The sequence below is a fragment of the Artemia franciscana genome, chromosome 15, assembly GCF_032884065.1.
Source record: "Artemia franciscana chromosome 15, ASM3288406v1, whole genome shotgun sequence".
NCBI lineage: Eukaryota > Metazoa > Arthropoda > Branchiopoda > Anostraca > Artemiidae > Artemia > Artemia franciscana.
The window spans coordinates 11,423,297-11,437,044 of record NC_088877.1 but is presented as its reverse complement, the minus strand read 5'-3'; the positions used below and the strand labels follow the sequence as shown (position 1 = coordinate 11,437,044).

General features: G+C 34.3%; 1 protein-coding gene across 1 annotated transcript in view; it reads left to right on the top strand.

The window, feature by feature from the left end:
- Nucleotides 1–3,153: 3,153 nt before the first annotated feature.
- Nucleotides 3,154–13,748, top strand: part of LOC136036527 (CD109 antigen-like) — a 64,728-nt gene continuing 54,133 nt past the window's right edge. Inside the window, 3 exon segments of the mRNA XM_065718830.1 lie at nt 3,154–3,287; nt 10,486–10,584; nt 13,048–13,240. Coding sequence (XP_065574902.1) covers nt 10,529–10,584; nt 13,048–13,240 — 249 coding nt within the window. The 5' untranslated portion in view covers nt 3,154–3,287; nt 10,486–10,528.

The window sequence follows — 13,748 nt, the reverse complement described above, 5'->3', positions numbered from 1 at the left end:
AAAAATTAATTTTGTATTAAATTGGAAATTTAGTAGAATATAGCGGAGAGGGGGGAGTATGAAATAACTGATCAAGTAAATATAAAGTTGGAAAAGACAGTAGAAAATACTTTACATGATCAAAAGGTTTGGTAGCATCAAAGAAGCCTTTCAAGAAGCTACTCCATGGTTTTAAAGAAGACCAGTCCCCTACTTGCCTTACTTTTGCTCTGACAGATTCGCTCTAATATAAAGTACTTTAAAAAATTCGTTTTCTTACCCTTATTCAATTCAGTTTATCATTTTTTCTATTAATGATGTCATTGTTTTTACTGCAAGCCCTTCTTTTGGTATCTTGCTGGTTTACTTTTTTATTTTAATTTTTTATTTATTATTAGTCGTATAATTGTTCAAAATAGTTTTTGAAACTTTTTGTAAAGACTCGCTTGCTAGGCCGCAAATGTTTTGTGTAAATTAGCTCGGTGGGTGTTTATGAGTCCTCCAGAAAAAGTCATAGAGACTAAATTCTTTGGGATTAAATTTGGGAATGATTTGCATCCAACAATTCTCATGGCTTGTTCTGGTGTTAATGGTATTATCCGTATTGAAAATTCTCATATCAAAAATTATAGCATCAAAATTATAGAACCTTTTTACAGTAGAAAAGTAAGAGCTTTTAAGTTTAATACCTTTGGAATTCTTCGTTTGTAAAGTAGACAAGCATAAATAATTTAATCGAGTCTGTGAGTAATGACAAAAAATACATTTTTTTAGAATAACTAATTTAGGAAAAACGCAGCATCAGCAACTTTTAATAAATTTATTTTGTTTTGCTGTCAAGTGTATATTTTTTAGCAAATCAATATGAGCCGGCAAGACAATTGATATTGTTTATATTATTTATATACACTGTTTGAATCATTCTAGTAGGTTTTTGTTTAATTGTTTACTGTATAAGTTTAAACGATAAAATTGAAACATTTCCACATAGAGGAGTAGCATCAAAGTAAGCCTTACCCTTTTTTGTTTGTGTCTGATACCCTTGGAATCAGACACAAACACAATATGAAAGCCTGAAGTTATAACTGAAAATAGAAGAGGATTACTCTAGGGGTGGGAGGTGGTCTGAAAACCACCCACTACCGCTAAAGTTGTTCATTCATTGACAAATTATAGAACCGTTTTTTTTTTTTCGTTAGTTTCTTCGAGCTTAGCGTGAGACAAGACGCAGAGAAGTGCTAGAATAGACGGAAAATATAGAATTTGGTCTATATATTTGCACACCAGGGGGGGAGGTAAAGTAATTGGACAATGTGAAGTCAGAAAACAATTCTTGCATACATATTATGCAGAATAATTGTACCTTACACATTAGGCATGCAAATCCACTAAACTTTACCCCCAACCTCCCTAATTGCAGGTATATGGGCCAAATTGGCTTCTAAAGTATGTACTTGTGTCTTATAGCCACCACACTCACGTTCTGTGGAGAACTCGAGAAGGGAAGTTTGGTTAAGAACCGGTTTTTCAGACGATGAGGTGAAATTTATTCTCCCTGCCATCTGTGTTGATAGTAAGTAGTGTCTGACAATTGATGTTAAAATGAAAATTTGGGGTTTGCCAAGGACTGAAGAAGAGGTAATTAGATTTTCCCAGGATAAGGAGGTTTCACCCAAAACAAAGTTGTGCGTCAATGGACACATCACGACTTTATACTCTTTCGCAGGCGGAAGTAACGGCAGAAGACAGAACTGTTTTTAACGCAATGCTTAGTGAAATTTTTTAGTTCTGGGCGCATATTTCTAAGTTGTAGGTTTCAAAATTTTATTGATAAAGTATTATATTTTCATCATATTTTGTTTCATTTCATTAGCATTAACCAAACTTCACCTCTGGACAGAACTTGGGTGTGGTGGCTATAAGCTAAAATTCCGCTTCTTCCAAAATTTTGTCAAAACTAAGTAAAACCTGCATGATTCAAGCATCAACAGAAACAAATTAGTTTTTTTTTTAGTACGTATTTGCGTTTATAGTCTCATGAAGTACTATAAGGTACTTATAGTACATCATAGTATTATAATACTATAAAGCATATAGTGCTCTTATAGTAATTAGATGTTAGAAGTACCCTTATGGTACCAAATGGCTTATTTGTTTAGTTTTTACTGTCATTTTCACTTGATTTTGGAAAATTGGCTCCAACTTTGCCCCACCCTTCAGGATTTTGACAAAATTACGCCAGTGGGTAGGGATCAAAAACTGCTTGCACCAACTTTCTTGGTTTCACAGAAAATTCGACTCCTGACGTAATTAATGTGTAATTTTGTAGGAATAAAGCTGGCTTTAAGATGGCAGGCGTGCTGGAGACATAATTATTCTTTGTATACCCTATCCCTCATTTTAAAATACCTGAATTTGCATGAGTCACTGTTTAGAGAAAAAAAGGCTTTGAAACGCCAGATGGGGCTGTTAAGGCTCATTTGGGTATGGTAGCTCCAAGTATATAGTGGATAGTGGTGTAAACAAGGTTAGGTGCTTCTGAAGCGTAATCTTTGCAGCATAAGTTTTGGACTGAGCCCAAAAATATAATTGTCTGTCACATTATGTTTTTATTGCTATGGATTTCTTTATTTGGTATCCTTTCTATTTTTAGCTTCAGCGTCGATATTTTTTTTCAAAAGTGAAAAAAATTGGAGTTTCTTTAGCCGACTGCGAAAAAAACAAATAAATTTGTCTTTGAAAGCACACAAAAACCTAAAGTAATTAGGCTAAGGTAAAACACCATGATTTGGGGACACGCTTTTAGTTATATATTAATTTCGTATTACGAATTAATATTAAATTTTTATATAAATATTGAGGAAAATTGGCTACTATACAATATTTTAATAAGAAAGATCAAACAATTCTTATTTATTTAAGAATTAACGACGCTTCTTGACTACTATGGTCCCTGCGTCGGCCCTGCAGCAGTGCATTCCTGCAGCGTGATTCGATTTCTGGGTCCCTTATTACCAAGCTAAGGTCAAATCCACTGCGCCACCTTAGGACATCAAACAATTCTTTCACAAGAATGCATATATTTGAAAAAGACCATTTGTGAAATAAATATTTTATGGTCTTTAGCACGTCATCTTTCAGCAATTATTATAGGTAGCGTCAGGGTAAACACTTATTATATGAAGAAATAATTCTACTTAATATGCAGATTTTTGGGTGGTTCAACTGTAAACATACCCCCCAAATGAGCTAATTATATGCATTGCATCTTAGTCAGCTTTTGATTGTCATCATATTTTCTTTAAATTGTAAGTTTTTTCTTAATTCAGAGAGGGGTTGTTTTGTTAAAATATGCATCAACTTTGTGATTCAATACCCTATACCTGGCTTAGACCAGCCCTAGGTTAAGTAAGCAGGTTGACTTTGGTTTAACAGCTTCAATTTGGGTGAAGTTCTAATTAAGGGACATCCGGAAATATCTTTGAAAGTAGCTGAGTTTGGTATGAAATATTTAGGAATGAATCTAGGTCCTGAAAAGGCCTAGGCTATTGAAAGGCTAGTAGGCCTACTTCAGAGGCACCATTTGGGGGGGGGGGGTCAGGGGTGTGCAAATGCCCACCCCAGATTTTCCGGGGGGGCCCAAGCTTCCACCACAAAGGACCCTTTGCCGGCCATAATAATCCATTATGTCCAACATAATCCATTCTGTCCAGTTGACTTGAAATTAGGCTACTGCACGCCTATTAACCAAAGAGTTTGAAAGTAGGTTAGATACATAACTAAATTCTCAAGTTCTGTCAAATGTCCATTGCCCAGATGATTATATTAACATTATAAATTCTGAATACTTGCAGTAATTCCTCTAAGTTGACAGATTAAAATAGGTCAGTTCCAGGCAAATATTTTGGTGTTTATTTCTTTGTTTTAGTAAATATAAGCCACTGTTTTAGATTACTTGAGTCAGTTCTTATCCTGTTTCTGCCCTTGTCTTATGTACATGTACTGTATCACATGTATAAATGAACACTTTTATGCTCTACACATAAACCTTATGAAAGTTAGAGATGCTTGACATCCTCTACCAGTCAAACCCCAGATTGTAGGCCAACTCTAAAGACAAGAGCACAGAGAGAAGTAGAAGACTTTACATCATTAAGCCTATTAACTTTTTAGTTTGGTAAATATAAAGGTATTAATAGCCACTAGCATTAGAACTCAAAAGATCACCAAGCATCTGAAACAATTTGTGACAACTTCAATGCTAGGAAAGAACTTCATCCAATCTGGAAATCAAACTACTACTTTGGTGGATGAAATGAAGCAAGAGTACTCCAAGACTTTTGACCATCTACTAGCCAAATTTGACAGAAGGTTCACAGATAACTTGCCAGTGCTGAGCATACTTGAAGCCTTGGATCCAAGTTCAACCTAGTTTATGGACACAGAGTTGCTCAAGCATTTTTCTGCTCTTTACAGCAAGCTGGATATCAATGACATTCTTCTCGAATCTCAAGCTGGTATTGCCAAGTGTTTCTTGCTCAATGAGGAGAAAATGCCAGAAAATTTCCTAGACATTGTCAACTATCTTCAGGCATTACCAGTGGCTTACTCAGAAGTAATTAAAGTACTTTGTATTTCTGCCATGCTTCCTGTGACAACGGCAAGCAATGAGCATTTGTTTTCTAGCCTAGAAATAGTGAAAAACTACCTGCAGTCTACAACAGGAGACAATTGTCTCAGTCACCTCCTTTTGATGTTTGTAGAGAAGGATTTAGTAAAAAATTGGACTATGACCATCTTGTTGATGATTTTGCAAAGATGAAAACTTGGCAGTTCCCCTTGTTACTTTGGGTGTTGTAATATGTTTTTCTCTTGTTATGTTTTTCCTTTTTGTAAATATATTTGATCTGAAAGATTTCTGCTGAAGGAAAGCCAAGATTTTGGTTATAAGAAAGTTTCTTGTTGAGGAAGGCCAGCCTGTAGTCTGGTTGAATTTTCCACTTTCAGTTTAATCACTTAACCTTGTTGATTGTGATCTTCAATGTTATAATTAATCTTAGAGGTCAGTGTGGCTGAGTTCCACATTTGGTTACAGTACATTTCCAAGCAACACACAGGTGTTGGAAATGTGTTTTTACATAGAATATTCGATTGATGTGCTGCCAAAACCTGCATTTTTTCTTATGCAACACAAAGTGAGTCAGGGGGAGGGCAAGATGGAGTTCATGCCCACCCCAAGATTTGGCCCAAATGGCGCCTCTGGCCTACCTTAAATTACCCTAAACCAAATATCCAGAAAGCTGAGATGGTGTGAACCTCCTGTAGAAAGCAATTTGGTGGATTTGGGTCAGTTTACATTACTGACCTACAAATAAGGTGTAGGCTACACACTAGCCTATTTGATTCTTTTTTGTAATGGTCCTTGCACCTCCCTTTTTCCAAAAAGATGTTAAAATTCTTGAATATGTCCAGAGAAGAGCCATTAAGATGGTGAGTGGACTGCATTAGCTCCCTTACCCTACAAGGCTATGCAAGCTGAAACTCCCAACTCAGGTTTATAGAAGAAGATAGGGCTTCTTATGCCATTCTGGTTTTTAAACTTTTATGCCATTCTGGTTCATAAGCTTATTAATTCAAAGGCAGTTCCTGGTCTTCTTCCTCTGGTGTCTCAGGATTCTTATACAAGTGGACATAACTTGAAGTTATTCAGGCATTTCTCCTCAAAGTGGCAATGCACCCATTTTCTTACCAACTGTGTTGCCAACCTCTGGAACAAATTACTGTCAGATACCATTGCTGCCCAAACCACAGACAGCTTTAAGAACCATCTTGACAACAAATGGTCAAAAAAAGAATGAAAGTATAACTGGAAAGCACTCAAATCAGCAACATCAAACCACTAGTCAAGTGTATATATTCAACTATGTATCATGTGTTATCAACTCTGGAGTTTCTACAAGGAAAAATCCTTATATTGCTCCAAGCTGCAATTTAAGGTAAGGTAAGTTCTTACTAAATATAAAACTCAGTTTCTTGGAAATTCAGCTTTGAGCCCTTTATGGAGCCTCCAAAATGATACCTTTTTCTCTTATTTTTGGCTATATAAAAAACAACTTTTTATTTTGGCTTTTATTTTTGGCTATATGGTTAAAAACAACAGTTTTTAGCCTACTGCACTATATACAGAATAATTTTAGTTAACACATTTGAACTGTATCAAATTCATTTGCATTAGAAATGAATAGAATAGTAAAATCCTAGTTAATTGACTTCTTGCTATCTCGGGAAGGATTTAGGTTAGGAAAATGAAACTTTCAGGGATGAATCTACAGACTAAAGTATGTCCTGGGAAGGTATTTTGAAGTAAATACATCTATTCCCTCTCCCTCTTTAGTTAAGAAATGAACTTAACATTCAAGTTAACTTAGCAAAAAATCAAGTTGGTCCAAAAGTGTTTGCTCATGATCTACAAATAGAGTAAAATCCCATACTTCTTCCTCCTTAAAGCTGCACTCATTACCACCTTGAGAGAAAAGCAGATAAAATTTGCTTTCAAATCATCATATTGAGTACATTTTCTCTGAGTTTCACAACCCAACTAAGCCCCAATTCCCCTCCTTAGCTTCCACAGCAATCCCAACTTTACTCTCCTGATATATGCTATTACTAAGAGATTTTGAAAAAGTTTAGCTATTGTTGAGCACCATGTATAGGAGCATCCTATTTTGGTGCACCATAAAAAGGTTCTGAATCAAAGTTACTCCTTTGTCTCTTTAAGTTTCCAATTTTTTAGCTCTATCTTTTAATCTATTGTTTTACACAATCCTTTTTAGTTATCAATAGTGATTAATAAATGATTGAAAATGTAGATATAAGAGAAATGTTTCTCTTATTAATAAAGGTTTTGACTTAAATTATGTTTTTGGTTGCAAATACTTTGGTTTTTACATTTCTTTACCTGGAACACATATTAGGGTATTTTTTCTAGCTTAGGATAGTTCTTTGTCAATAAAGTATTATATTTATATAATCTTATCATGGTTTCTTTTCTTACATAATATTTATATTCACAATTTTACTGTTCTTAATCAGATAAAACTAAACATCATCAACATTCATGATCATGAACAGAAAACTGTTCAGACAAAGAGCATGTAATATAAACTGGATTTGATTGATGGAGAAATATATTATTCATACTATATATGGGACCATCAGTGGATACAGTGGGGGTTAAGATTGTAGAGTTTAAATAGTAACCATGATATTTGGAAATAACATAAAATACAGAATCTATTCATACTACTTTTATTTGTTTAGCATGTTTCCTTCAGAAGTGGCCAACCAGTAAATATTTACCTTTCTATTAATCAGATTATAATGGCAAGAGTGATTATAATCACACTTGCCAGCAATAAGAGCAAATCTGGTAGATGTCATTGAATGATCATGGTGAATCAGGTGCATCCTAAACTGTGCACCATTGCTTGCTGTACCAACCTATGTCAACATGTGACTTAAAGGTTTTATTACTAACCATGACCTTTTCTATTAATCAGATTAAAATGGCAAGAGTGATTATAATCACACTTGCCAGCAATAAGAGCAAATCTGGTAGATGTCATTGAATGATGATGGTGAATCAGGTGCATCCTAAACTGTGCACCATGGCTTGCTGTACCAACCTATGTCAGCAGGTGGCTTAAAAGTTTCATTACTGGAGGATATGACTGTATTCTGGCTAAGGGAGGTCCATAGTTCAGTTTCAAGGCTGGAGAAAAATTTGTCTTGCAGCCTAGTATTGGCATGTTTTTGGTAAAGCTTCAGGAGGTGCCCTCTTGTTCTTGAAAAACTGTCTATCTGGAACAGGTTTGGGATCATATCATGGTTGCAATTCAATTTGTATGCCATTGATACATCCCCACGCCTATGGTTGTATTTGAGAAATGTTATTTTGAGCCTGTGGAATGTGGTTGAATATAGCCAGTTTTGGAAACCCCTTATGTATTTTGTTACTTGCTACTGCACAGTTTCCAGAATCGATTGATCAAGCTTATTAACTGGAGTTGCAATGGACTTTCCAAATTCTAATTCATTTCAGATCAGGCCCTTTAGGAGCTTAGTAACCACTGTAGAGGATTTACTACAGAGTTTTCTCTTTATTATACCAAAAGTTTGGTTGGCTTTGGTTACAATATACTGCATATTTAAACAGATTTTGAGATTATCATCAATCAAGACTCTCAAATCTTTTCTGTAGTGACTGGTGGCTGTTTGGAACCATCATTGGAGTCCATAAAGTATTGGCTTTGAGAGTTATTTACTCCAAAGTGTAGGATGTTACATCATGCTATTCCTAAAATGTATTAGTTCACTACCCCTTCCCCCCTCTGATAGATAAATATACAGTCCACCCTGTAGATTGTAACTGTATTTCCAATAGCTCAGTGCTTTTCTTCTTTATTATTTCAAAACAAATGCCAGTCAATCAGTAAGAAGAAAAGAGTTGTGCTGTTCAAAAAAAAAAAAATAATGTGAATATTTATAGTGGGCTGTATATCTATGAATCAGCTGAAAGGGGATAGGGGTTGGAATTTTATTATTGATATAAGTAAGTAGTTATGCTTGTTTTAAAGGGTTTCTAGAATCTTTGATGACCATTTTCTATTTGCAAATAATAGGGGACAAGTGTCACTTGAAGGGCCTAGAACAAAATATATTTAAACAATTAAAAATAATTTTATCATGCAGCTGGAATCTCTGTTGACACAGCAGACACAAACTGCTGTCAACTATTCAGTACATTTTGATTCCTTTTTGGTAAATAGAGAATAGAAAACTCATAGAAATGTTCTGCCTGATTTCTTATTTAACACTCTTTCCAAATATAACAATTACTGCTATTATACCCTATTTCCTCTCTTTGCAAATGTGCTGCAGAGAGCTCTGAGTTGTGCTACAGCTCAGAGTTGTGCTATTCAAAAAAATAATGTGAATATTTATAGTATGCTGTATATCTATCAATCAGCTAAAAGGGAATAGGGGTTACACTTTTATTGTTGATATAAGTGAGTATTTATGCTAGTTTAAAAGTGTTATAAAAAATCTTTAGTAGCTAACCATTTTCTATTTGCAAATAATAGGGGATAAGGGCTTAGAACAAAATATATTTTAACAATTAAAAATAATCTTATCATTTGACTGGAATCTCTGTTGAAACAGCAGGTGTGGACCATTGCTTTAGCGGTTCTGCACTACTCATATACCAACACTATATTCCTTTTTCATAAGGGATTCCATTAAGGCCATGTTTGCCACTTAAAGCATGGATGCTTAAAGCCATGAATGGTTATGAATGGTTGCCTGAGCAACCATGAATGGTTGCTCAGGCGGTAACCATCTGCTGCACACATACCAACCATATAGTCATTTTCATATGCACATTATGATTCTTTTTTGGTAAATTACAATAAAGAATATAAAGCTGATAGAAATTTTTTGTTTGATTTTTTGTTTAACACTCTTTCTAAATATAACAATTACTGCTATTATATACTATTTCTTCTCTCTGTATGATCTATGGCTATGTACAGATGTTTTTTGAAAATACAGCTACTCAATAACAAAGAAATACAACACTTAATAAGATGAAAAAAACAAGATGGGGGATGGGGTGTATGGTAATGCCAGAGTAGCAAATAATATATTTGACAAGAGCACCTATTAGCAAACACAATGGTAATTCTCTTTTGTTATTATTATGTCCCTTCAGAGGAGCTGTTAATTCAGGATGTTATCAAGCTGTGTCTCAATTCTGCAATATTAGAAAACTATAAAATGCCAAGTGAAAATTAAATATGTTGAATATACATAGCCAAAACATGCAGTGGGGAAAAAACCCCATAAATCCTGTAACTGCAAAGTCACTATCCATGTTTGTTATATGTAAACTATTTCAACAGTCTGGCAATTGGATATTGACTATATCACCCACAAGAAAGACTATTTACTTTGTAATCCAGATGACAATCTAATTTTCAGCTAATTACAATTTTTATGATTACTAATGGGCCCTCAGCATCAGAAGATATCCCTATATTAACAATAAAACTTGCAAAAATGCACTTAGCCTTTTTAAATTTTTGATTTAAGACATGCACAATGTTTTTATCTTTATTTTTGTCAAAAGTGATCTTTAATCTCAGTAAAATTTTGAGAAATTTTATTGAAGGCACTGCAAATTTTGTATGTGATAAAGATTGATTAAAAAAAAAATATTATATTGTGGTTGTCTTTATAAACAAACATTTCTTGTCATAGTCAATAGCATTGACTGAATATACAGCAATGTGCCTCCAAGTGTTATTATATATGTTTTTCTTTATATTTGATAGAAAATTATTTTTTTTATTAGCTATTATTGTACTGCAATAGATTAAAACATTGCAGTCTTGATACATGACTGCATGACTATGACTAAGAGTGGTTTTTGCTTTTGTCTTGTAGGTTCCTCAAGTCTAGTCTTGTTTCTGCCATCTACCTTCTAAAAATGCAATTATTTTTGATTGTTTTTGCTGTGCTTGTCACTGGAGTCATCTCAGAAGGGTGAGTTGTTTTTCAAGATTAGTAGTGTATAAATACAATAAAGGCTGAAAAAAATGCTGGACTTTTTTGCAAATTTTTTTTTGATACTAGAAAATAAAACACAGTTGCTTTCAATACTTAATAATTTGCTATAAGTCAATTTCATTAAATACATGCTCTATAAAGTTTAGAAGATTTTCATTGGATCAGCCAGGATTATACAGAGGAATTCAAAGAATCACCAGTGGTTCTATATATATATATATATATATATATATATATATATATATATAAAGCTTCTTCCACAAAACAAGTTTTTCAAAGAAAATTAAAGAGCTTCATTAAGCCAAGAATGAGCAAAAATTAAGTCACATAACCTTCTAAGCATAAAACTACAACAAATCACTATCAATAAATAAATGAAACTCAAAACGAGTAGGAATTTCAATAAATATAGCAGAGTCAAACTCAAAACGAGCAAAAATTAATATGAGTGGAACTGATAACCCCCACGTCTTCTCCAGAACACAATTTGTGCTCTGCTGAAAAAACAAGTGCTAAGAGCTCATATGGCACTTGTGACGAGGTCAGAAGAGCCAAGAGCCCACATGGCACAAGCTTTAGGAAAATTCTAAGAATCAATAGATTGATCTAAAAGGAAAATCAGTGACTTAATGCTGGTCAGGATTTAAAATAAGAGCTCTGAGACACAAAGTCCTTTTAAATATCAAATTTTTTTAAGATACGATCACCCACTTGTAAGTTAAAAACGCGTCATTTTTTCTAATTTTTCCTCTCCCTTCAGCCCCCCAGATGGTTGAATCGGGGAAAACAACTTTATCAAGTCAATTTGTGCAGGTTCCTGACATGTCTTTCAATTTTCATTGTCCTAGCACGTCCAGAAACACCAAACTTTCCAAAGCACCGGACCCCCCTAACTCCCCCAAGGAGAGCGGATCAAGTCTTGTTACATCAATCATGTATCTACAAAATTTGCTTATTCTACCCACCAAGTTTCATCCTGATCTCTCCACTAAGTGTTTTCCAAGATTTCCTGTTTCCCCCTCAAACTCCCCCAATATCACCGGATACAGACGGGATGTAAAATAAAAGCTCTGAGACACAAGGTCCTTCTAAATATCAAATTTCACTAATGTCTGATCACGCATTCGTAAGTTCAAAATACCTCATTTCTTCATTTTTTTCTCTCTCCCTCCAGCCCACCAGATTGTCGAATCGGGAAAACGACTGTTGTCAAGTCAAATTGTGCAGGTCCCTGACACACCTACCAATTTTCATCGTCCTAGCATGTCCAGAAGCACCAAACTTGCCAAAGCACTGGAAATCCCCCCAACTCCCCCAAAGAGACTGATACATGTTAATGATGTCAATCTTGTATCTTGAACTTGTGTTTATTCTTTCCATCAAGTTTCATCCTGATCTCTCCACTCTTAGCGTTTTCCTAGATTTCCAGTTTTCAAGATTTCTGTTTCTCCCTCCAACCCCCTATGTCCCCGGATCCGATCCAAATTGAAAATGGAACATATGAGACATAAGATCTTTCTATATATCAAGTTTCATCAAGGTCCGATCACCCATTTATATGATAAAGATACCTCAATTTTCACGTTTTCCAAGATTCCCAGTTTCCCCCTCCAACTTCCCACACTGTCGCTAGATCCGGTCAGAATTTAACCAGTGGGGTTTTTAAAATCCTATGTACTTGTGGAAGTTCTTATGTGGGATGTAATAACCAGAATTTGAAAATGAGATTATTGCAACATCATAATTCTATTTCATCGTCCTTAAAGCAAAATTTCAAGCCTGAAGATTTCACGTCGGCTCTATTGGAACATATTTTTAATTATCCAAATCATTTTGTTTTGTTTGAGAATATCTCACTTTCCATGACATTCAGTTAACAGTTCAACAGAGACAAACAACATAAAAAATCTCAGTATCCCTGGTTTATTTGCTGAAGACGGCCACTGTATATGTGACTGAAATATCCAGAGATTTTTTCCTTTCTCTGTCAAATAAAAGGATTTTCTATATTGAACTTTTACTTATACGTCAAGGATTTGTACTGTTGTAGCTCAAGGTGCTAATTATTGGAGACTACTCTTTGGAGCTTCTTAATTAAGCTGAGACAAATGTTTTTTCTTTTTTAAGTGGGCTTTACACTATTGTTGCTCTAAAAGAGCTAGTTATTGCAGCAAAATCTTTGGAGCTGTCTAAATATGCTCGGAGATTTTTTTTTTTTTTTTTTTTTTTTTTTTTTTTTTAATTAGGATTCACGATATTGTTGCTCCAAAGATGGTAATTATTATTGGAACAAAATTTTTGGTGCTTCTTAATTATACTTAAATATTTATTTTCTGTTTTAAATAGGATTTACACTATTGTCACACCAAAAGTTCTAATTATTGGAGTAAACTCTTTGGAGCTTCCTAATTATGCTAAGGCATTTTTTTCTTTTAATAGGATTTATACCATTGTTGCTCCAAAGGTTCTACGCCCAGATTTGGATTTTCATGTAGCAATAAGCACACATAATGTCAACACAACGACTCAAGTTACTGTTGGAATCGAGGGAGTTCAAGACAGTGGGGGTCCTGTGAATAGTGATCGATCTGTTGTCGTTGAACCAGATACAACCCAAATTGTGAATTTACAGGTATTTTTTTTTCATTGTTTGTTTGTATCAATATTTGTTCATCCTTTTCTAGTCATTACAGTATTTAGGGGAAAAATAGATTGGTGCTTCTCGTTTGTTAATAGCGTTTTCCCAAATTTAATTAGTATTAAATAATGTCTCTGTCAAAAATTAGTTACTCTGTCAAAATATCATCAATAGCTTGCCAAAATGTTCAGTGATACAAGTGACATAACATTTCATTTCGATGCATTTGCAATATCGGTCGAGGACAAGTCAGAACCCATCAAGATATACCAATAATCATAATCATAGAATTTTCCATATTCTATGAATCATATAATTCATAGAATCAATTATAATCATAGAATTTTATAAATAAGGATAAAGTTAATAAACCAAATTCTTTGTTTTATCTCCAAAGAACACTTCCCAGTGCATAAACAGAAATAATTCATAATTAACTTCAAGCTGTTTTGAGTCCTACAAGGATTGACTTATACATAGTTAAAACATATCTGAATGTTTG